We start from the raw sequence: 23,166 nt of genomic DNA, 5'->3' as shown, positions 1-23,166 counted from the left end.
ATGTTCCGAATGTCCGTTAATTAGCCGACCGATGAAGCTGAACACAATCGACTTTTGATTGATTGGCAACCGTGGCGCGTGGCTTTAAATTTCTGGATAGATGGAATAGTTTTCTCACTACCAAACCATACCCATCCAATCAGCGTCCTTCGATTGCATTTGCATACGTCAGAGGACTTAAACCCATTGAACCGCATGAGAGCCACTAATATTGACAGCGTCAACAGCAGAGACAGCAGCAACAAAAAGGAAGCTGAACACAACAACAATAATAATAATAATAATAACAATAATAACATGCCACTCCAAACGCGTCAATGGCATCAAAATATGCGTAGAACTTAAATGAAATAAATAATCGGGCAAAAAAAAAAAGCACACCGAAATAGACGAAATTATAAATACACCAGCATCTATTGATATATGGAGAGCCTGTTAATCAGAGATTCTAGTGGTAAATGTATGGCTAGAAATTCAGTTTGTTTACGATTTCTCTTTCAGCTTGGCTAGGCTAATAATCGGCAGATTATAAACATGTATAAAAACGGATTTCTCAATACATATTTATTTTTGTGAATTTTCTATTTATATATTGTATTGTATATAGTTACCAAAGACATTTAATATGTAACTTAAATAGGTTAAACTAAGTAATGACATCATCTAATTAATTTATAAGTTTACAAGTTATTTACTTACCTCATTTATGCAGTACTTTAAAACTTAATGTACTTTCCCTTACATAAATTGTTAATTTCAAACTAGTGCCTGTCAAGGCTTATTAATTAGATACACTTTACCTCTGCCCGTACTCAAGCCCTTTGGAAATTAGTTTTCAGATTAAACCCATTCATTCATAGTCCTTAATCAATATGCTCGAACTTTGCCTACATTATGGGCAAATTTTAATAACTTTCCACCGTGTTCGGAATCAAACTGGCTAAAGTTTGCTAATTACACGTAGCCAAACTCGAAAGCTGTTAGCCTGCAAGCTAACTGGGCTAACTGAGGCGATCCCTTCGAGAAATTCGGTGGCAAAGGGTGGCCCACTCGATTACTATTCAGGCTTGAAAAGCCTCCAGAACGGAATGGCTGAATGGGTTGAGTGGGTGGTTCGTTGGCCGAGTTGAGTTAAGCTGCCTTGGCCTGCGCTTTTTTGTAACCTTCTGGGAGGCTTGCTTTCCGCTTCGGTGGTCTTCGATTTCGACTTCGGATTCTGCATCCACATCCACATCCGCAGCTGCTTCAATTTTCCGTGCCGAGAACTTGGCTAACAAATGAAGCGAAAGCTGAACTTTGGCCGCCTGCAGTTTTATTCGATTCACGCACAGGTGGGCGTGGAGGTGTCCGGATGAATAATGGCATTCCGAATGTGCGTGGGCGGCGAGGGGGCGTGGCAGTCGAAGGGACGATAAATCAATGAGCGAGAATCCGCTTGGAATGGAGAGTGCCACCATTGGCGCATACTTAATTAAGTCAATTATTCTAAAGCGATTGCACTGTAAAATGCGAAAATGGCGTTTCAATATGCTTCGCCTGGCAACACGGGGCGTATGCGTAATATGGCCCCACCATTGACGCCTTTTTGCCAGTTACCCTGCCTGTCAGTCAGCTACCCGGCAAAGGACACACCTTTGAATCCTTGACCAGTCGACCGTTGTTATCCCTTTTGTGTTCGATTGCGGGTCCCATATCCTTGAAACATAATACAAGTGCGCAAACTGGACGCCAAAGCACAGAAGTTGATAAGAGGTTAAAAGGTTAAAAAGAAAGAAAATATATTAAAAGGTGTATTTCCTTTTAAAAAATATTACCTATTCGCATGCAACATAAAATTGTATTGCATTATTTATGTTTTCACAATAAATATTATATAATTAATCTTCTCTTCATTTAATGAAAAAATTTTGAAATAATTTAGTTCGTTAAAAAGTATTAATGAAATGCCTGCTACATGTATGGTTTCGGAACTCATTTTGCGGTTTTTGATGCTTTCCCCCGCTGCTCACTTTTTTTCTCCGGCATATGCCTCGCATAAATAATAATGTTGCAATTATTTATTGCTACCGCATTTTATGGGCCGCAACATGGCGTTCGCTGAGTGCGCTCCAGCAGAGCTAGCAAAAAAAAAATTATAAGCTCAGCCATAAAATCGAACAATAAATGGCCTCCGAAAAATAGGAGACAGCCATGGATCCACCTTATTGATCCGAGATGCACCGAATTATCCGCTTGAGGACCCTAAAATTCTGCGATTTCTTTTGATTTTTCCGGCAGGCAGAATGGTTCTCCTCTCCTCTCTGTTTGACTGCAATTTATCAGCTTTAGAGCAATCTAATGGCCATAGCCGGATAATAAGCACATCCGAAATTTGCATATCAGCCCACCGTGGGGCAGCAACAACGGTAGGCGTCGCTGCTGGCGCTTGGCAGCTGCGCTAATCTGCCCCAAAAGTATCACTCCCACCCCCAAGGGGGCGGAATATCAAGCGCGACAGGGTGCCTGCTTATGTGGGTGGCGGTTTTTCAGGGGGCGGTTGGGGAAGGTCGCTCGCCGAATGAATGGGCTGCAAAAAAAGAAAAACACAAGCCATAGGAAGGTCGGGAGACAAGCATTTCCGTTACTGGGTGTACTGGTGAAAATGCGCAGCAAATGAAACGAAAATGCAAATGTAACTAAACCGTAAGAAAAGTGGCAAGGAAATGAGGTGAAGCATTCGGTTTGCTGGGAAAACCCAGAGGAAAATTGTTTTTCAGCATGGACCAGAACCACACATCATAGTTCGGTTCAAAACCCAAAACCCCAAGGCGTTAATTGGGTTTATTCGTAAATTTCTTTTTGTTTAACAAAAAGTTTTCCATTCGAGTGTGTGTGTATGAGTGGTGAGTGCTTTTTGTTCGAGTGCTGTTGCTGTTGTTGCTGTAATTCGGCTGCCATTTGCATTTCCAATTCCACTTTCGTTGGCTGCCCCACTGCCGTTGTTGTTGACAGTAAAAATCGAAATCAATAAAACGAAAATTGATGCTTTCAGCCGTAAAACAAAAAACGGAAATTGAAATGTGGTAAAATGACTGAAGGACCAGAGCCACAGTCACGGCTTAACCGGCTCAAAACAAATCCGGTGGGCGGTGAAATTACATTCAGGGCCAACTACAGTTCAATGTACTAATTGCCAAGAATACGGCCACACCAAGGCATACTGCACCCTTAAGTCCGTATGTGTTGTCTGTAGCGAACCTCATACTACCGCAAACTGCCCCAAAAACAAGGACGATAAGTCTGTGAAGAAATGCAGTAACTGCGGGGAAAAACATACTGCAAACTACAGAGGCTGTGTGGTGTACAAAGAATTGAAGAGCCGCCTAAACAAACGTATTGCCACAGCACATACATACAACAAAGTCAATTTCTACTCTCCGCAACCGATTTTTCAACCACCCCTAACTGTCCCAAGCACTACTCCAACAATTTCTTTCGCTAGCGCCCTAAAATCCGGACTAGAAGTGCCCGCCCCACCGACAAGAACTGCTCATTCCGAACATACACCGACAAACATCCAACAAACACAACAAAGTGGCATCGAAGCTATGATGCTATCCCTACAGCAAAGCATGAAAGACTTCATGACGTTCATGCAAAATACTTTGCAAGAGCTCATGAAAAACCAAAATATCCTGATTCAACTTCTTGTATCTTCAAAATCCCCATAATGGCTTCCCTACGGATATCTCTGTGGAACGCAAATGGCGTTTCACGGCATACACAAGAGCTCACACAGTTCATTTACGAAAAAAACATCGACGTAATGCTACTATCAGAAACGCACCTCACAAATAAAAACAATTTTCATATACCAGGATACTTGTTCTATGGTACAAATCATCCAGATGGTAAAGCTCATGGAGGCACTGGAATACTCATCAGAAATCGCATAAAACACCACCACTTAAACAATTTTGACAAAAACTACTTACAATCTACGTCCATAGCCTTACAACTCAACAATGGTTCAACGACTCTAGCCGCAGTCTACTGCCCACCGCGCTTTCCAATCTCTGAGGATCAATTCATGGAATTCTTTAACACACTAGGTGACAGGTTCATCGCAGCGGGTGACTATAACGCCAAGCACACCCATTGGGGATCTCGACTTGTGTCGCCAAAGGGTAAGCAATTGTACAATGCGCTTACGAAGCCAGAAAACAAGCTAGACTATGTATCCCCGGGTAAGCCTACATACTGGCCAGCAGACCCAAGAAAAATCCCAGACCTGATCGATTTTGCAATTACTAAACATGTCCCCCGCAACATGGTCACCGCCGAAGCACTAGCAGATTTATCATCAGATCACTCACCTGTTTTTCTAAATATGCTAACTCGCCCCCACATCGTCGACCCACCGTATAGACTCACAAATTTTAGAACAAACTGGCCAAGGTATCAAAAGCATGTCTGTTCACACATAGAACTAACGACGGCATTATCTACAAAGGAGGATATAGACAAGTCAACGGAAACTCTTGAAAACATTTTAGTTTCGGCTGCAAAGGCTTCAACCCCGCCAGTGACGTATGCAAAACCAAACTACATCAAAACTAATCGCGAAATCGAGCGGCTGGTATTAGATAAACGACGCCTACGAAGGGATTGGCAGTCTAATAGATCACCAATTACTAAGCACATGCTTAAGATAGCCACACGCAGGCTTACCAATGCTCTCAAACAAGAGGAAAAAAACAGCCAACGTTCATATATCGAGCAACTCTCTCCCACCAGCACTAAGTACCCTCTTTGGAGAGCTCACAGAAACCTAAAGACTCCAATAGCGCCAATTATGCCACTCCGAAGTCCCTCTGGCACCTGGTTTCGAAGTGATGAAGAAAGAGCCAGTGCTTTCGCTGACCATTTACAAAATGTATTCCGACCAAATCCCTCTACCAACACATTTATTCTCCCTCCTTTAATAGCAGCCAATCTAGATCCTCAAGAACCCTTTGAATTCCGACCATGTGAACTAGCAAAGGTTATCAAAGAGCAACTGAACCCAAGAAAATCGCCTGGCTACGACCTAATAACTCCAAGAATGCTCATTGAACTCCCAAAGTGTGCTATTCTTCACATCTGCCTGTTGTTCAACGCAATCGCCAAGCTTGGATACTTCCCTCAAAAATGGAAAAAGTCGACCATAGTAATGATTCCAAAGCCAGGAAAAGATAAAACGCAGCCATCATCATATAGACCGATAAGCTTACTAACATGTCTTTCAAAGCTGTTTGAAAAAATGCTACTCCTTCGGATTAGCCCTCATCTTAGAATAAACAACACACTTCCAACACATCAATTTGGCTTTAGAGAAAAACATGGAACCATCGAACAGGTCAACCGAATCACGTCAGAAATTCGTACTGCTTTTGAACATCGAGAATACTGCACAGCCATTTTTCTAGACGTCGCGCAGGCATTTGACAGAGTGTGGCTCGATGGACTTTTGTTTAAAATAATCAAGCTGTTGCCCCAAAACACACATAAGCTACTGAAGTCATACCTATATAACAGAGTGTTTGCAATAAGATGCGATACAAGCACTTCACGCGATTGCGCAATCGAAGCTGGAGTGCCGCAAGGCAGTGTACTGGGTCCAATCTTATACACCCTGTATACGGCGGATTTCCCCATAGACTACAATCTAATAACCTCCACGTTCGCCGATGACACCGCGATACTCAGTCGCTCGAAATGCCCAATAAAAGCCACGGCACTCCTATCCCGACACTTAACATCTGTAGAACGATGGCTTGCCGACTGGAGAATTTCAATAAATGTTCAAAAATGCAAGCAGGTTACCTTTACCTTAAACAAACAAACATGCCCACCACTGGTCTTGAATAACATATGCATTCCACAAGCCGACGAGGTAACATATCTGGGAGTTCATCTGGACAGGCGGCTCACTTGGCGCAAACATATAGAAGCCAAATCGAAACATCTTAAACTTAAAGCAAGGAACCTCCACTGGCTCATAAATGCTCGCTCTCCACTTAGTCTGGAGTTCAAAGCTCTTCTATACAACTCCGTCTTAAAACCTATCTGGACTTATGGCTCCGAGCTGTGGGGCAACGCATCCAGAAGTAACATAGACATTATTCAGCGAGCACAGTCAAGAATTCTGAGAATTATCACTGGAGCGCCGTGGTACCTTCGAAACGAAAACATACACAGAGACCTAAAAATCAAATTAGTAACCGAAGTAATAGCTGAGAAAAAAACGAAGTATAACGAAAAGCTGACCACCCATACAAATCCCCTCGCAAGAAAACTAATCCGAGTATGCAGTCAAAGCCGGCTGCACCGCAACGACCCCCCAGCCCAGCAATAAACTTATTAGGGCATTAATGAAAAAAAAAAAAACTATCACTAAGTGAAAGTTAATTAAGTTAGATTAAGATTTGAACACTTATTGTTAGTCTCTTAACACAAAGGGAAGATTCAATAAATAATAAAAATTAAAAAAAAAAAAAAAAAAAAAGGGCCAACTACGGCTGAATTTATTACATCTTCTTCGTATTTACACAGCAAGCAAGCAAACAAACATGGGATTCGATTACCAACTACGCCGAATGTCAAAGGTTCCATGGCCGTAATTAAACCCATATGTCTTTATCGGCAGATACCATCAATTTGTGATTATTCTCAATTAAAATTCAATCAGTCACCAGCAGCCGCAAAGCGAGTTTAATACTTTCAACGCCCGCAGCTCGAAATCCGAGTAGCCAAACTATTCAGCGACGCCCACAACAAACAATCATATCTTAGGCCGAATATATTATATACATATCTACATATATGCTCGTCTGTGTGCCGGTGTATGATGCCATTTGTTTGCTCAAGATTAGATTAAATGTAGCGCCGTCTACTGCTTAGAATTGCTTAAAAAAGGCGAAAGGAAAACAACACTGGGCAGCCTCGATTTGAAATATCATAAAGAAGCATGAAAAATGTTCACATTTCAAAAGTGACTTATACATATTATTTTCAATGTCCAGCACATAAAAATAAAATAAAAAATTTAGTTTATTTGCGAAAACAATGTCAAAATCTTTACTATTTATGTTTGTTGAATTTTTGATAAAAATGATTAAAAACACATAAAAACTATATTTTTGAATTTTTTTTTATGAGATGTGAATAAGACTTACTAAAAACTTTTTCAGCACTTAATTGTCTAACCCTGAATAATACTCTCCCTGATTTCCTTTGCTTTATTTTGGTAAATTTTGCCTTGAGAACTCTGTACTTATTTGTATATTACTTGGCCGTCTGTGTGTGTTTATCTAAAAGTGTCTAGATAGCTTGCTCTAGTTTCATTAATCCCCGGACATTATTTGGAAAGCGATTGTATCGCCAACCTAATTTAGCCGAATTGAAAGCCAAAGTGCGCTGCATTTTCTGAAAGTTGTTGCCACATTCCGATAAAACGCCCACTTGAGTTCGCCAACTTCTTCTCGCTGCCATTTGGAATTACCCAAATCGAGAGTGTCTGAAGTTTTGATATTTCGAATGCTGAATTCTGTGGGCAGTGACACAAAAACCGATTCGAATATTTCAACACTGGAAATGCGTAACTTGCAACTTGCCAAAAATGGCGACGTGGCGTTGAGCTCAGACTTACAGCTACGCGTTCTCGCATTCGCCAGATACATTTAGACTGGCTTTGTGCACAAATTTACGATGACGACTCGTTGTTGTTGTTGCCTCTCTCAATATTATTTTTATTTAATTTTCTTGCTTTTTTGATCTTTTTTTGCACTTACTCAACTTTTTTGTCTGGGTTTTTGGCATATTTTTGGTGCTCATAAATTAATATGACGCTCACGTTGGCTTGGGAGACGTGTACGATTGTATGAGCGACCACCATATCTATAGATATATATCACATATTTTTTTTTTATTGTTCAGATTTGAGTTGTTTCTGTTGCTGCTGTTGTGCGCTGGCACGCACAGTGGGCATGTAGTCAAACATCCCTGCGGATGACAAGAATGTTTTCGTTGAGATGCCCACCCACAGAACGATTCCAGCTCTGATTCCGTCCCACTCTATAAACAATCTAATCTGCGTGCCCATTGTGCCCATATGCTAAGTGAATACAAATTGCTCGTAATTAGGGAACGGCAGCTAGTTCGGTTGTTACTGCGCCACATAAAAGTAGAAATAATAAAACTTAATCGTACGTACATCAAATTGAGCGTCAAATGAATTTGTACAGAAAATCAAATTTAAATTGCGGGGGAAATGCTTTATGAATGGGGGTTTCCCCCGCGTCCTCTCGAAACCCCCGCCATTCCATGTGCGTAAAGAGTTGAGTACACTCGCTTGTTGTCATTCCAAATTGGAAGTGTGAATTGCTAATGGAAATTACTTTGGCCAAATGACAGCCAACAATGGCCGGGTAATAACTGAAAGGTGAGCGCAGAACACAACTGTCAGTTGGATCTAAAAATATTTTGAAATTCCCGATAAGCTGTCACTTCTAGCATACCCCTTACTTTTAGTCACAAGGCTTCCGTCTTTCACAGATATCTCTAATCGAGCCACCTTCCGATTAGCTGCACTCCAATCAAGGCAGCTTATCTGTTCGTGATTGGCACGGTTCCTGCCAGCGGGTGCCCACTGTAATAAATAGTGCCCGAAATGGCACTCAAGTGTCGGCCACTTAATAACGAATTTCTGGCTGCCCGAACAAGTAGTAAAGATGCATCGCGCAGCTCGGATTGTGGTCCCATCGGAACTGCACTTTAAGAGATGTTTGCAAAAAGAAAGTGAAAGAGCGCAAAGGTCAAACGTGGGGGGAAATTCGATATGAAAAGCGGCGATGTCGTGCTGGGTTACAGCGTTTTCAGAAGGGCTTCCCATCTGCATTTTCCTTTCGCTGACTATTTATTCGTTCTTTTTGTTTTGTTTGCTGCTCTTCATAACTGTTGCATATATAAATGCGAACCATTGCGTATACTCAATTAATTGAGACAAATTACCCATACGCCGGGTGGGTGAATGACTGTCGAGAGTTCAATTCAGTTTGAATTGAAGTGTTTTACTTTGGTTTTTTTTATTGCATTGTCTGGTTACCAACCGAATGAAAATGGAAATTTCGCCATAATAACTTTAATTTGCCCCAATCGATCCAATGGCAATTATTATTAGATTTCGTTTCGTTTTGTATGATTCTGATTTCTGCTCCCATTCGGCAGCACCTTGAACCACATTATTCGCGAAATTGCCCCCACGATGAATCTGCCGCTGGAGCAGGCAGTTCTCAAACTGTCGTGGCTTTCAATCAAACAATCAAACTCGGCTCGCAATAAGATACATATATAAGACTGTCTGTTGTCTGAACTGGAGTCCCCGACTTTGGCACGCCATCATCATCATCCTCCCCCCGAAATCGCCTAGGAGTTTGTTTCGGTCTTGACTCCGTTCAGGTTCTGTTCGGTAGGCAGGTATATATGTATATATACTTGTATTTTTGTGCACGCCACTTTATGTAAGCATTAAAACTAGCGCCTGTCGAGTACACAAGGTACACAGAAAAAAAACTAAAGTTATACTAATGTTGGATACTTGTATAAATAAATAATTAACTACTTTAAAAATTATGCATAAGACATCTTCATCTGGACAATAGTTTTTTATTGCTTTTTATATTCAAATACATTTCAGAAGATTTTCAAATTATGATATTTGTTTTTTTTTTCGTGCACAAGACAGCTAGACATTCGCAAAGACACAAATACAGCTGCATGGTGTAGATACATTTGTATCTACACGTAGCCATGCCATGCTGTTATTTTTTGTGCAACTTTTGGCTTTGTTGTTGTTTAATGCAGCCGTTGTTGGTGTTGTTGTTATTGCAATTTGCGAATATTTGTTACAAGGTCAATTCGTTAAACGAAAAGTGCGAACAAAAAACGCAAGCAATATATATTTTTTTTTCATACACAGCAGTATGTGAGATAAACCAAGCTGATCCGGAATCGCCGCTCACCACATAGAACTGTATTGTATTTTAAAAAATACATTCTACCCCCGCAAAGAAAGTTCAATTAACGGACTAATTTGAATTGGATTTCGTTAAACTGAAACCGAGTTGTTGCGCCGGCTGGGTGGCACTTTACATGTATCTTCTATGGTGCTGCCTTTGATGCTGTGATGTGGCCAACAGCTGCAACCATTTTGGCCAACCATCCCATTTCTCGGCTGGCGAAGAGCAACAATGAGATGAAAATTTACAAATTGAATTTGCTGTCAGCTGCCAGGATGGATGGTTGACGCAAATGACTTCTGGTCCCTTGTCCCGCCTGCCACCCATCCGATGGGGAAATTAATTTTTGCGGCCCAATTCGTTTCGTTTTTGGGACCCTGGCACTAAGTGCACCGGAGGATTTAAATGCTACCCCTCCACATTAGATGCAAATGGAGGCCAAATCCGTCGGTTAGTGGACAATTCAGCTGCTCTCCTCACAATGCGTTTACGTTGGCGGCGACTAATTTCTCCGATAATTGCCTGGCCAGGCCATAAGATGCAAATGTATCTGACGCTCACAGCTGTTGCTGCCTGTGATGCGATGACATAATCGAGTGCACAGCTAGCACATGTGCCGACGCATCGTATCTGTGTATCTGAATGGCCACTTTGTAATTTCTATCGGTCGGTGGCAGGCGTGTTAATGGAACATTGAAAAGCGAAAGAAACTGAACAGAGACCTCTTTACACGTATGGTTCTGGTTGCAAGCGATTTATTTGTTATTTGTGCATTTATTGAGTTCTTCAGATATTTGCTGATAATATCAGACTATATTTTCCATTCGCCTTTACATATTGTTCATCTTAATTGTGTTTTTTTTGTATATAGCTAACAATAGCTTTTTTACCAGATAATCAATATGAATGCGTACTGACTGAATATGGGGCACTGTGTAGTGACTACGGCTTAAAGCGCTTGTGTTTCCGTCTCTTTTTTCGTGGCACGCTTCGATTACCGCACTCGGAGGCGGCTGGTTAAGCCACAAAAGCATTTTTGCAGCTTTTGCTGAGCTGGATGCTGCCGGGTACGCCTCCTCCCCCCGTGTGGACGCCCACGCCCTTCACCTGAGCATCTAAATACCTCGGCCTGGCCAAGGGTTAACTCCAATGACGTCAATGGCGGCGGCGTTTGTCAAACGCACTCAGGGGAGGGGGGTGGGGTGGGTTTACAAGGGTTTAAGGGGGCGTGCTGCTGACACATTGCAACATGCAACAAGCGGGCTCAACAACACAAAAAGCCGAAGCTGCAAAAATTCAGCCATGCTGAAAGTTTCTGTTGACGTCGTCGTCAACATAGTTGGCAGTTTTGTTGATGCTGCTGCTGCGGCTGTTGCTGCTGCTGCTGCTGCTGCTGCTGTTGATGCTGCTGCTGCTGCTGTTTCTGATGCAGCTGCTGGTTAAGGGTCAGCGAAGAGGGAAGAGTGCAGTCGGTGGTGGGCAGGTCAGCCGAAAGTAAAAACTTGTTCCCTTTGGCTGGCCCCAAAATGTTCGTGCTCCAGTGACTGGCTGATGGCTTGTTGCAACGCTTAATGGGCCAACTTTGCCGCAGACAATTTTCCCTCTTGCGAATGAGTTTATTAATTTCATTTCAGCACCGAAAGTCGCTCTTTCGCCGCTGAAGAGAAAATGGAAATCCTGCCGATGGAGTCGAAATCGGATTATGTGCATCGGTCCACGTCCTTTTGTTGAGTTAACCCTTAAACAAAATGGCCATACGATTAAAGTGGATTAAAGTACCGCGGAATTTAAAATATTTATGTCTATATATTAAAAGAATTCATTTCTACTTATATTGATTATAAATATTTACATAAAACATTCTTTTCTACTGAGTTACACAAATTTTTGGGTACATACACACAACTATTTCCTACAAAAATAATAATCATTCAAAATATTTACATTTAGTTTTGATAAAGCTAGCTTTATTTTTACTTAAATAAACTACATTAAACTTTAAACTAGAACTTCAAATACATAGAATAGATTGGCACTCCATCGGACTTTTGGTTTATTTTTGGGTTTCTCTCGCGTTTAGCAAGTACTAATGGAATACCCTCCCCTGTTTTTTTTCGCATCCTTTGAGTACGCAATTAGCTGCGTATTTCACTGGTCCTTCTCCCATTCCGTTGGCCATCTTTGTTCCTATGGCAGCTGCATTTCCGCAGAAAACGAGCTGGCTTGTTTATGCCACGCCCCCTCAGCTTTTTAGGGACTGCAGCCTCATTTTGGCCATTTATAGCGCCCGTTTCACGTAATATGCGTCATTCATTTGCTTTTTATTTTTGGCACCGAACAAATTCCCCCAAACCATTGACAAACGTTGCCTGCTTTCGGGCTGCGACGCATTTGAGCGTTTTTTGATAAAACGTCATGACCATGGTCAGCAGAAAAAAAACGGAACCACAAATGGAGGCGAAGGTTTGAATTGAAGCGGGATGAAGGATGCGGGTGTGCTTAGGGGCCAAGGCCATAATTGTCCTTGAATTCCCCTCCACAGACAACGGACAAGCGAAAAAAAAAAACGATTTTTGGCAAATGCCAAACATTCAAACTATTCGCTGTCCATTTTCGCAGCCTTGGAATATTCGCACAAACGTATTGAAAAGCAATCATGGCCAAGATATATGGCCAGTTGGCAGCACAGGGTCAGTGAGCGGGATGGCCATCCTGGCTGGCCAATTGGTCGTTTGCAAATGATTCGGCAAATTGAGGGGAGAGCGTTCCACTGCAGATAAGATTATACCAGTTGGTCCTGGCATTGCTTTAAATTGAATTGGAAATTCAATTAATTAATACAGAACAGGAAATGGGCACATACATTTGCATAACTCACAGAGATCCTTCGCAATATTCGTTTCTTTGCTCATCCAAGATTTAGCTGTCTTTCATTTGTCATTCGAGACCATTCCCTTTGGCGGTTTTCCATCCAACATTGTTTTATTTGTTTTATGAGGACCAAAAAAAGTTGTCCCCAACCTTATGGACCCTGCGTTTGCATCACATTTTTGTGGCATTTCTTCCCTGTCTGTGTTTTCCTTTTGCGTCGCGTCTGCTGACCAAATTTTCCTTCCTCTACAAACCCAAGGTTCGAGGTGATTTCTCAAAACCTCATGATGACGGGACGACTATGGTCCCATTAGCATGTCCTTTTCTATACACTTTCAAGGATTGATTTTATTCTGTTATATATTTAGCTTTAGTTTATCCTTGTTATTTGGTAAGCACAAGAAGTTTTCTTTCCACATTAAGAAATTCGTATAAATTGGTTTTAGGATCCGCACTTAACACTTAACTTAAGTTGTTGTGTTTTATTTACTTTTTTATTAAATCGATTGCACTATAAAAAAATTGCTCTCACCTATACATTTGTGTAGCTATGATAGCTCTTTTTTATTCATTTACTCACCAACTCATTGATTGCTTTTCAAGAGTACTATTAACGATTCAATCTCAATCTGCCTGCATTAATCTCATGGATTTGTGCATTTTTGAGGGCATTTGATCGCCGCCTCGTGTACTTCAATGCTTATTTATAACATTTCCATAATTGTGGGAACGCATTTGAAATGGCTCGCAGTCTGTTTGTGGCTCGCACTTTTCCCCGCGCTCTTACCCGATTTTTCTCTGCTCCTTTTAGCCGTCTGTGTTTGTTGGCCAACACGTGTCAAGGATTAGGGGTTGGCCTGCGGCTGGACTGCTGCTGCCCTGGGTCTGCTTCATTAGCGTGTGTCCATCGGGACTTGAACCCAGCCCCGCATAATGTGCCCCAACTTTAACCCTTCAATGGGCCAGTGAATGGGGGGGAGGGGCGGGCCAGTCAAGCGTTTTATCGGCTCGGACCAGCAGTCACTAAAAAGGCTTAAGGGCTGCACAGACCGCAGCTACCAATGATGCATCGTCATGGAGCCATCCAGTCAGCCAGCCAGTCAGCCTCCTTGCTCTCCTGCCAGCTTTTCAAGTCCGGAGGCTCCAATCCTGACTGGCATGCGTTCGCATGGTTCACTGGCATATCCGTTTTCGATGCACTCAGAAAAATGCATTACAAGTCATTGAAACTAGTTTTTATTAGTAAATATGTGTATATAGTTTTGAAATCGGTTATGATATAATAATAAATAATATTTTAAAAAGAATATATATCTATGTATTGTAGTTAAAGCACCAACAATCTGATTGGTTATTTATTTTGGTAACATTATATTTTTGGGAGTGCACTTGCAACGTCAGTTGCCTTCAGACCTAGCCCCATCCCGCATCCCTATCCTCATTTGACTTACCTTGAGCCCTCGTCGTCCTGCCTGCAGCAGTTGATCATTTCTGCTCGACTGCAGCCATTGCCAAGGATATAATTCCATTTATTCGCAACTTTTTCCGTTTCCTTTTAGGCGCTGCCTCCACTTTCCTTTTGGCAAGCTTTAAGTTTTTCCTTTTATGTAAGCATTTTTCTACAGCGACTGTGTGATTTATTTGGGCCGAGTTTTGTTTTCCACCAAATTGATTTCTGTAAGTTATGACGGTTACTTTGGTTTTTTAGGGTTTTTGCCAGGCGAAGTACCATTCCCAAGATCCCTGCGATTGATTTACGCAAAGATTTCGTGCAACCTATGGGTCTACGGATATTTATGCGATGTTCTGATAATCTGACTCAAAGTATCTTTCCTAAATGATGGCATATGCCAAACCTAACTAAGCCACTCTCCATTTCGTTCATTTATTTCTTTTGCCAGACTTTAGTCTTACTTTTGCTTAAGCAAAAGCTCCTTCGTTCGCTTTCATATTTTGTAATTTCACGAGATCATAAAAACTTATTGCCACACTAAAGGCACAGAAAGTTTTGCTGGCTAAAAATAAATCCACTTGGTAAATTTGTTTGTTTGTGGCATCCCATTAGGCTCGTTTTGTCCTAATATCAATTACCAGGACGGGAGCCAGTCATAACCAGGATCCCGTCGCGTGAAGGCCGTAAAAAGAGGGAGAGGAGCCTACAAACTGGAGGGCAGCAGAGCACAGAGGACATCGGGAGCCGCCGCCGAGATGGAGCAGTGGCAAGAGGTGGAGAAAAGCCATTAATGGCCCAAGAGGCGCCTCACTTCTGGGCCAATCATGTGTGGCTAAGTCCTAGGTGACACCAGCAGCTAATAGAACAATGCGAAGCCTCTGATGGACTGGAGACGGGGACTTACAGGGATGGAGGCAAACTCGAGGCCCGAATGCCACATGGCCATGCTCCGGGCATTTCTCGTTTTGTCCGGACTCAATTGAGCCCGAATCAATCAGCCATCAACCATGAGCCAACGATGAGCTGGTGAACATGCGTCGCCCTTTCGGCACTCGGAGCTCGACATCAATTAGGAAATGCAATTTCAGGTTTCGATGACTGTTCGGGTGTGTGTGCGGGCCAAGGATTTCGGTGGTCCTCGCTGGACCCTGAACTGGCAATAAATTTAAACAAAACCAATTTTGTGTCGCAAAAAGTTTGTCACCCAACAGAAGGGAACTTTGAACAGGACTATGAATTATTGAGTCGATTGCAGGACACACAAAAATAAATAAAATGTACAAAGGACAAATGAAAAATTCCGTTCCCGAAATTGGACATTGTTGGGTATTACGAAATAAAGGCTTTAGGTCAAATTAAATTGGTATTTGCATGTATTTGCTTCGAGATAAAAAACGATTAGTGATTAAATTCCACGTATCTGTCCTGCCATTACTTACATACATCCTTATAATTGCTATTTTAAAGGTTCTTGTTCTAATATTATGATTTTTCTTTTTTTAGTCTCCCAATTTTCTGTTTTGGATTTTAAAGAAAGGTCAAAAGGTGCAGGGTACTAAAAGCTGTCTCTGACAACCTGGGCGAATTTGTCACTTTATATTTGCCTTAGCGTTGCGTATACGCAATGTTGAAGCTGCAGCCGCCAGAGGCAAGTCAGCGTGGAAATGGCAAGAAAATTCTACATGCATGTACGAGTACAGTAGAATTGCACTCGTTACTTCGACAATATTGATTTTTGTCACGAAAATATGAAAGCATATGAAACAGAAACCATTTTCAGAAGAGTAATATAATAAAATTTGTAAATTTAAATGTTATAGTTTCAATATCCTAGTCAACTTCGGATTTTTTAAATATTGACGCTCATGCGATTGGTTCCAAGGAAGCTCCACTGTACCTGCTCAATGAAACTGAGCTGACAAAGGAAATGTGCGTGGCAAGCGGGTGTCTAAGCTGCGGCACGTTTCGCAGAGAGCTCTAACTAGCAGGAGTCCGTGCCCCTCATGGATCCTTTGTATGGAAGTGCGAGGCTGCCAAATCAGCAAGGCAAAGCAATCGCAGGCACTGAACGCTGGAGACAACCATAAAACGCCTGGCAAAGGTCACGAACGCAACCTTTTAGCTGCTATTTCAGTGCAGAAATTTATTTTCCCTCGCTCGCTTGGGGCTCCCTCCCATTTTCCCTACCCCCAGCCCTCGCCTTCCATCTCCTTCCATTTTCCGCGCCACGCATCAGCGATTTTCACTCACCACTGATAGTTGGCACCGCAGCGGAGAAAGCCGAAAGAGCGGCGAAAGTGAAAAGTGAAGGCGTGGGCCGATGCGAAGGTGAAGTGCCTCCGAAAAGTAGCTGGCAACTCTGGCCAAGGACGCCGCTCGCGAGGATACTTTAAAGAGCAAGCCCGCCTCAAAGGATATCCCTCCTCCTATTCTCAGGTTTGATTAGCCACGCTCTGGGATCTGAGATCTCAAAGACATGAAAATTACTTCCAAATTACGGTCCTTTGTGGTCCCTACAGTTTTTATGACAAGTTTTTAAACACAAGCTTGTGGAACTTACTTACAGTTAGAAGTGAGTTACGATACTACATTACTGAAACTACATCCTTATATATAAAAAATTCGTATCCATTTATTGGTACATATAAGATCTAGATGCCAATGTTTAGGCAATAGATATTATTTGTAAAAAAAGGTTGACTACCCTTTTTGTTACTGCATAAATATGCCCCAAAATAGAGCAGTGTTATCCAGGATACGGAACATTGATCAGCTAATCCCAACTAATGAAAACCCGCTCAAACGTTAAATTGAAGGAAACTTTGAGCAAAAGGGTCTGCACCTTAGAAGCAAAAGCCACACAAGCATTTCAAACCTTAAATAAACGAATTTAAAGCCCCAACACAGATATCTGTCATTATGAGTTGCCTATATATCTCCTGTGGTCGGGGAAATGGGAATACGTGTCTGGCATTCTCAAGGTTGGATTTTAATGCTTTCTCATCACACCAAAGGCGCCGATGTCTATATATATATATATTCATACATATACATGGCACGATAATGTTGGTAAGCCCTATGCAAATATCAGAATGATAATAACGCACTTCGAACTGAAGGACCTTGGGATGCGGTTGGCTTGCAAATGGAGAAACGGATATGAAGCCGAGCTTTTGCTGTGCCCTTCATTTGGAATAATATTTAAATAGTTTGGCAAATGCAAAGCCATCAAGTACTGTATACCATATACCCAGCACACAATATAGGGGGGTGTATGAAATGTGCTCGTGTTTGCGTTCTTGTGATTTATGCCTTTCTGCACAAATATTTTCTCATTCATGTTTTTATTTTGGGCTATTTTTGCACGCAACCCAAAATGGGGGGATCTAAGTATGTATAAGACACAATTTGGGTAATAGACAGGACATCAAGGTGGCGCCAGATTTAAGGGACACAAAATGTGAAATACAATGGTATGCGAAAGCAAACCTTTTGCGACACCATGAGCACGGGTTGTAGCCATAAATCTAGCACGAAACACAATAAGGACGAAGGACTCGCAAACCTTCACCACATTAAATTTCGAACACCTGAACCGCAGGCGATTTGTTTCGACTGGAATTGAGTATTTTCGACTGAACCTTAAATGTTTTACTTTACATTTGGCACATTACCTTTAATGGCGCATATTTATTTTAAGACATTCCACCCTTACTTTTTTCCCGGCCGGATGAAAACAGTTGCCTACTTCTAGGCGGTGCTCATAATCGCTTAACTTATTCCATCTGCGAGAAAATGGTATGGGACGTTGCGGGTGCCTTCCAATAAACGCTTCCCAACTTTGGCCAACGATGTGCGAATGATGGAGTGGAGTGGGCGGAGTGGGTGGATTGGTAGGATTGGGTTCCAGGTACAGAAGGTTGCTTCCTTCGCCATCTTGGGGACCCTTTTTGGGCTTTGTGTGCCGCGTTCGCTCTGCCATAAAAGTCTCGTAATCATTACGAGCCAGCCAGCTGTTTTCCCTGCCACGCGCAGCATCCGAAACAAAACAAAAAGTGCTACAAAAAAAAGAAAAAAAGAACTCAAAGGAGCAAGGAAAAATCAGGCAAAAGGAAATGGCGCTGGCAGGAAAATAAGGAAAAAACATTGCTGCCTGTGATGGCTGAAGTTCGTTTCGTTGCGAGCGATTTCGGAGCTTAGCCTTGACTCGCTTACGGCTGACACTGAGAGAAATAAATGCATTTAACATGAAAATTATAGTTAAGCATAAGTAAAAATTAATAGAACATTTGGGCTGTGTTGCAACTGTAAAAATATGTGAAGCAGAAACTAATATAAATTGCTTAAAAAAACAACTCGAAAGTGTATAATAATTTTTGATGGTTCCTCAGGATGAAATTCAAAATCGGTTAAGTCAGGTAGAGGTGCTTAGTCGGGATTAGTCTCTGTCTGGCGCGAGATAAATATTTTCTCACAGTGTAGAAGAGCGCGCATACGCAATGTGGGCGTGGAGCGCCATCTTGACGACGCCTGTTGTCACTGGCTTGGGTGTCTAATCTTATCTGTTACTTTCGGCTGCCGCTCCCGTGCGTTCGTGTGTGTGTGTGTATCTGGCTGGCTATATGTGAGTGTGTCCTGGGTCGCCTCCTCAAAGTCATTTAAAATTGTTGTGCACAGAATGTGCGAGGAGAGGGGCAGGATTAGGGGCAGTGGGGAGCATTCCTTACTTTTGCCTCCATCACAAACAGCAGAGAATTCCTCCTAATTTGGTCCACGCGACTTTTATGACTTTAGTGCGGCCCCACTTTGCCATTCAATTTCACTTTTTGCAGGAGATTTATCATTAAAAAGGGAAGAGGAATTGACTTTGGCTTTTGGCTTTGTAATTTGCCATTGATTCATATTTTTATACACTTTTTAATGCGTATTCTTGACTCTGCAAGTAAAGGCTATTTTTAGCTTCCAGATCGTGTGAATTTCCTTTAAAGACATACAGACTTTTAAGGATTTGCTTAAGGAAATCTGGAAAAGCTAATAATACGCTCATTGACGAGAATTGAGAACGATGAGTGTGCCAAAACTGACGTGTTTACCCGCTAATCAATAATTTTGCCAAAGGAACTTCCCACAGTGCCACCTAGGACCACATCCTTCAAAGGCCCTGATGCATTCACACCACTTCACAGCTCATTAGACAGGAAAAGCTGTCGGTTCCAGGGAAAGCAGTCGACTCTGTTTTTCTGCGAATGCAGCCTTTGAAATGCTTAAAAATAACAATATGAAGGCAACTCGAATCGTTGGGCAATTGATTAATTCGGCGTTATTAATGTTCCAGCTATTTTTATCTCAGATGTGGCAGCTGGAAAATGGGAAATGGGGCTGAGCTGCTCCTAAAAGTCCATCGAGGGCCACGTCTGCCTGTCAAGCAGGAGGACACATATGATGTCTCAATGGAAAGGAGGGCGATAATGTGAATGGGCCATGGAAATGTATTTCCCTTACAACTCAGCACTCGAGGCTGTTGTCAATTTCCGCTCTCGTCCTTTTGCCACCTCGCAGTTTCCTTTTCCTCATCGATTGCCTGGCTGTCTGTCTCTATGTCTTTCTGAGTGCGGAAAACTCTTGCACGTGTACAGCTTCTGGCAGAAAAATCAATTAACTTAAATTAATTCCACGAATCCAAAAGTTTCCCCTTTTGCCAGCCCATCTGTACGTATGCCACCCCCCAGATCACCTCACTTCGCCAGCCTTCACATGAGCTTAGCATTGTAAATTTGTTTGCCAGACTTTGGCTAAGCTCATTGGCTGAGAGCTTTGGCTGCTGTAATACCAAATGTTCCGACAATTTAATTTGCATTTTATGCGCCAATCGATTGGATAGACCGGGATGTCGGAATTCAGGCGCTTGGCTTTCGCATAATATGCTGGGGGCTTAGGCCAGCTAGATTCAATTGCCACATGTGGCCTAGGCAAGTGGGTACCTTGGTGGGAGGTGAACCCATCCTTAAATGAACCCATGTAATGTAAAGGATGTTCAAAGGTTGTGGCGCAATAACAACTCAAAGACAATTTATTTGGGACATAATGCATTTACACCTGCTTTTGTGGCAACAAAATGGTTGATTAAGCTCTTTTATAGCAATTCAAATATATATTATATTTATATTTCGTATGTCAAATTGTAAATAGCAAAAAAATCCATTGCCACAATTGTATTCCCTTCCAAAAATGCAAAATCCTCCTAAATGGCGTCGATTGAGTCCGTCAAAGTAGACAAATGGTAATTAGGCCAACCCCCCAGGCTGCTGATCTGCGATACGCACATTTGGTCCTGGCCAAATGGCCATTCGAAACCACGACAGCAAACACACTGAATCACTCAATTATCGTTTAATCAGAATGTGCAATTACCAAATTTTCCAAATGAGTTGATGAATGATGCAAATGGCATCGCATGGTGGACACAAAGAGCATAACTCAACAATTGCATTTCGGTCGTTTGGTGGTGATTAAAGCTATGTTTATCCGGCCAGATGAATGAATCATTTGGAATATTTTCATAATTAATTAAATTCCATCGCCACCTGAACCCGAACCTGACCTGACCTGTTGGAAAATTGTAATGAACAATGGTTTCCTGGGTGTGTCAGAATTTAATTACGAAAAAGTTTTGCCGCTCTTGCGTAGAATAATGTATTCGAGCAATTTCTATTAAACGAAACTTTTCAAGTTGTCTAAAAATGGAGGAAAGATAAGATTTGAAGAGCAAATGGATGAACTATTTCAGCATGTGTGTCTTTCTGTTTGTGGATGTAAATGAAATTAAAGTTCCCGACACGTAGGCAAACACATTGTACACTACACATACATAGACATATATATGAGGCACATCCTTTGGATACATTTAGCTCACCAGTCGTGTGCGTGTGGAGCTACAAGTTGTGCATAAATAATTTGCGGCAGCTGCGCTTGATTGACTAACTGACTGACTGACTGACTGACTGCCCTGCGGAATGACAGGCATTACGGGAATGGGAATGACTTTACTAGCGGCGTGCAACAAATGAAAATCATTGACAATCGCGGAAAAGTTGCCCGCACGTCCCCTTCAAGGACATACGGGATATAAAACCAGGCAACACCTTACCGGATGAGAAGGCGTTGGTTTGTGGGTGGTTGGTCGGTTGGTCGGTTGGGTGTGCGATGAGCTTGGGGTGTGGAGCGTGCGCACGTCATCGGTTTGAGGGAAACCTGCCCCACACTTTCCCACACAGCGTCAATCAATTCGGAAAAGTTTAACGAACCTGCGAGGTATATATGTCAGTTGTCAGCGTGTGTATACGCACTTTGCCGCCATCATAAAAAAGAACGGCTCAAAAAAAGCTTTGCTCGAAAGTGTTCTGAGATTTGTAGCTTTGAATGGAAAAGTTAGGAAAAGCTTTCTAATTTTCGATAACAAATTTCGAAAGTTTGGAGTTTACATGTAAAGTGACTTGGCGCTACTTTCACATTCTTATCAAGAACTTTTTAAGCTTTGGAAAGAACCCAGCTAAGATTAAAACCTATGGATAAAAGCATATGCCGAAAATTTATGGAACAAAATTATATTTTTTCGTTTGTTTATAGACTTCAATTAAGTTCAGTAACGTCTTTTCTTTTCAGTATATTCTGAAAACGCAGTACTTTATCTTAAACACTATTTTTACTCATTAGCTTTGTAAAATAATACTCTTCGATTTAGAGCTGGCATTCCAAAACTTACACACCTAACCAACCACGACTGTCTTCATCACCAGCCGTGCTCCTTTTGCAGGACGTGTTTGTAGATGGTAAAAGGAACAGGATAGGGCTTAGGCACCGGAATCTTGATCTGCTTGATCACCTCGACGGGATAGGGTTTCTCCACCTCGACGGGGTATGGCTTCTCCACGGTGTAGGGTATCTTCTTTTCGGTTATTTCGGGTACTATTTTGTACACCGGCACATGGATCTCCTGCTGGACGGGCACGTGGACGGCGTAGGGTTCCGGAATCTGCAGCCGAATTACGTTGGGCACCTGAACGGCGACCGGATGGGGAATGGGTAGTGGGACCTTTTCGATCACATGCACCGGCACGTGCTTCGAGATCTCCGAGTACGTGGTGGGTGTGTGGTGGTGGAAGTGGCCATCGCCTCCTCCGCCGCTGCCTCCTGATCCGCTGCCGCCGCCTCCGCTTCCCCCGTATCCGTAACCATCGCCATATCCTTCGCCACTGTGCTCCGAGGCGCAAATCAGCTGAATACTACAAATCAGAAGCTGGAAGACAATCCAGTGTTGAAGTGGGATGCGATGATTCCCTATTCCCATGGCCGCACTTACGAATCTCCACATTTTGTCTATGTCCGTGGCTACCTGGCCGGATCTCTGTGCAGCAATGCGAATGGCTGCAATCTGTCCGCTGGTTTTTATAGCTTGCCCAAAAGTGAAAGATTCGCAATTGGGCCTAGGACGGCCGGTTGATGTAACCATAGCATTGAAATAGAAAGTATTGCATTACCACTCGGCTCGCATAATTTCCATTGTGCGCTTTTCCAGGGAAACGTTATATCAACAAATTGGGTTCAACTGGGTATCAAGTGGTTCGAGTGAGCGGACATGGTCCATTCCATCTCGGATCGCCTTGGCTCGCCTCGCTTTAGGGTTAAGGTTGTTACACGTACTTGAGTTCTGCCTGCCGTTTCCGTCAACCGTGGCCGTGGCAGCACCAGCTGCAAAAGTGATAGTCATCCAATTGGTCCACCGCAAGTGGCTGCCACCAACTTGCA

The 23,166-nt window shown here is 42.4% G+C and overlaps 1 protein-coding gene across 1 annotated transcript; it reads right to left on the bottom strand.

Moving 5' to 3' along the window:
• Window positions 1-22,016: 22,016 nt before the first annotated feature.
• On the bottom strand, window positions 22,017-22,829 carry LOC27206547 (keratin, type I cytoskeletal 14). The gene is made up of 2 exons (XM_016179869.2): window positions 22,721-22,829; window positions 22,017-22,657 (listed from the first exon to the last, which is right to left on the bottom strand). The coding sequence occupies exons 1-2, from the start codon at window positions 22,730-22,732 to the stop codon at window positions 22,151-22,153; spliced, it is 519 nt and encodes a 172-aa protein (XP_016024338.2). The 5' UTR covers window positions 22,733-22,829; the 3' UTR covers window positions 22,017-22,150.
• Window positions 22,830-23,166: the final 337 nt, after the last annotated feature.

Source organism: Drosophila simulans, chromosome 2L (genome assembly GCF_016746395.2).
Source record: "Drosophila simulans strain w501 chromosome 2L, Prin_Dsim_3.1, whole genome shotgun sequence".
Classification (NCBI taxonomy): domain Eukaryota; kingdom Metazoa; phylum Arthropoda; class Insecta; order Diptera; family Drosophilidae; genus Drosophila; species Drosophila simulans.
Note: the sequence above shows the minus strand (reverse complement) of the source record. Positions and strands in the feature narration are given on the sequence as shown.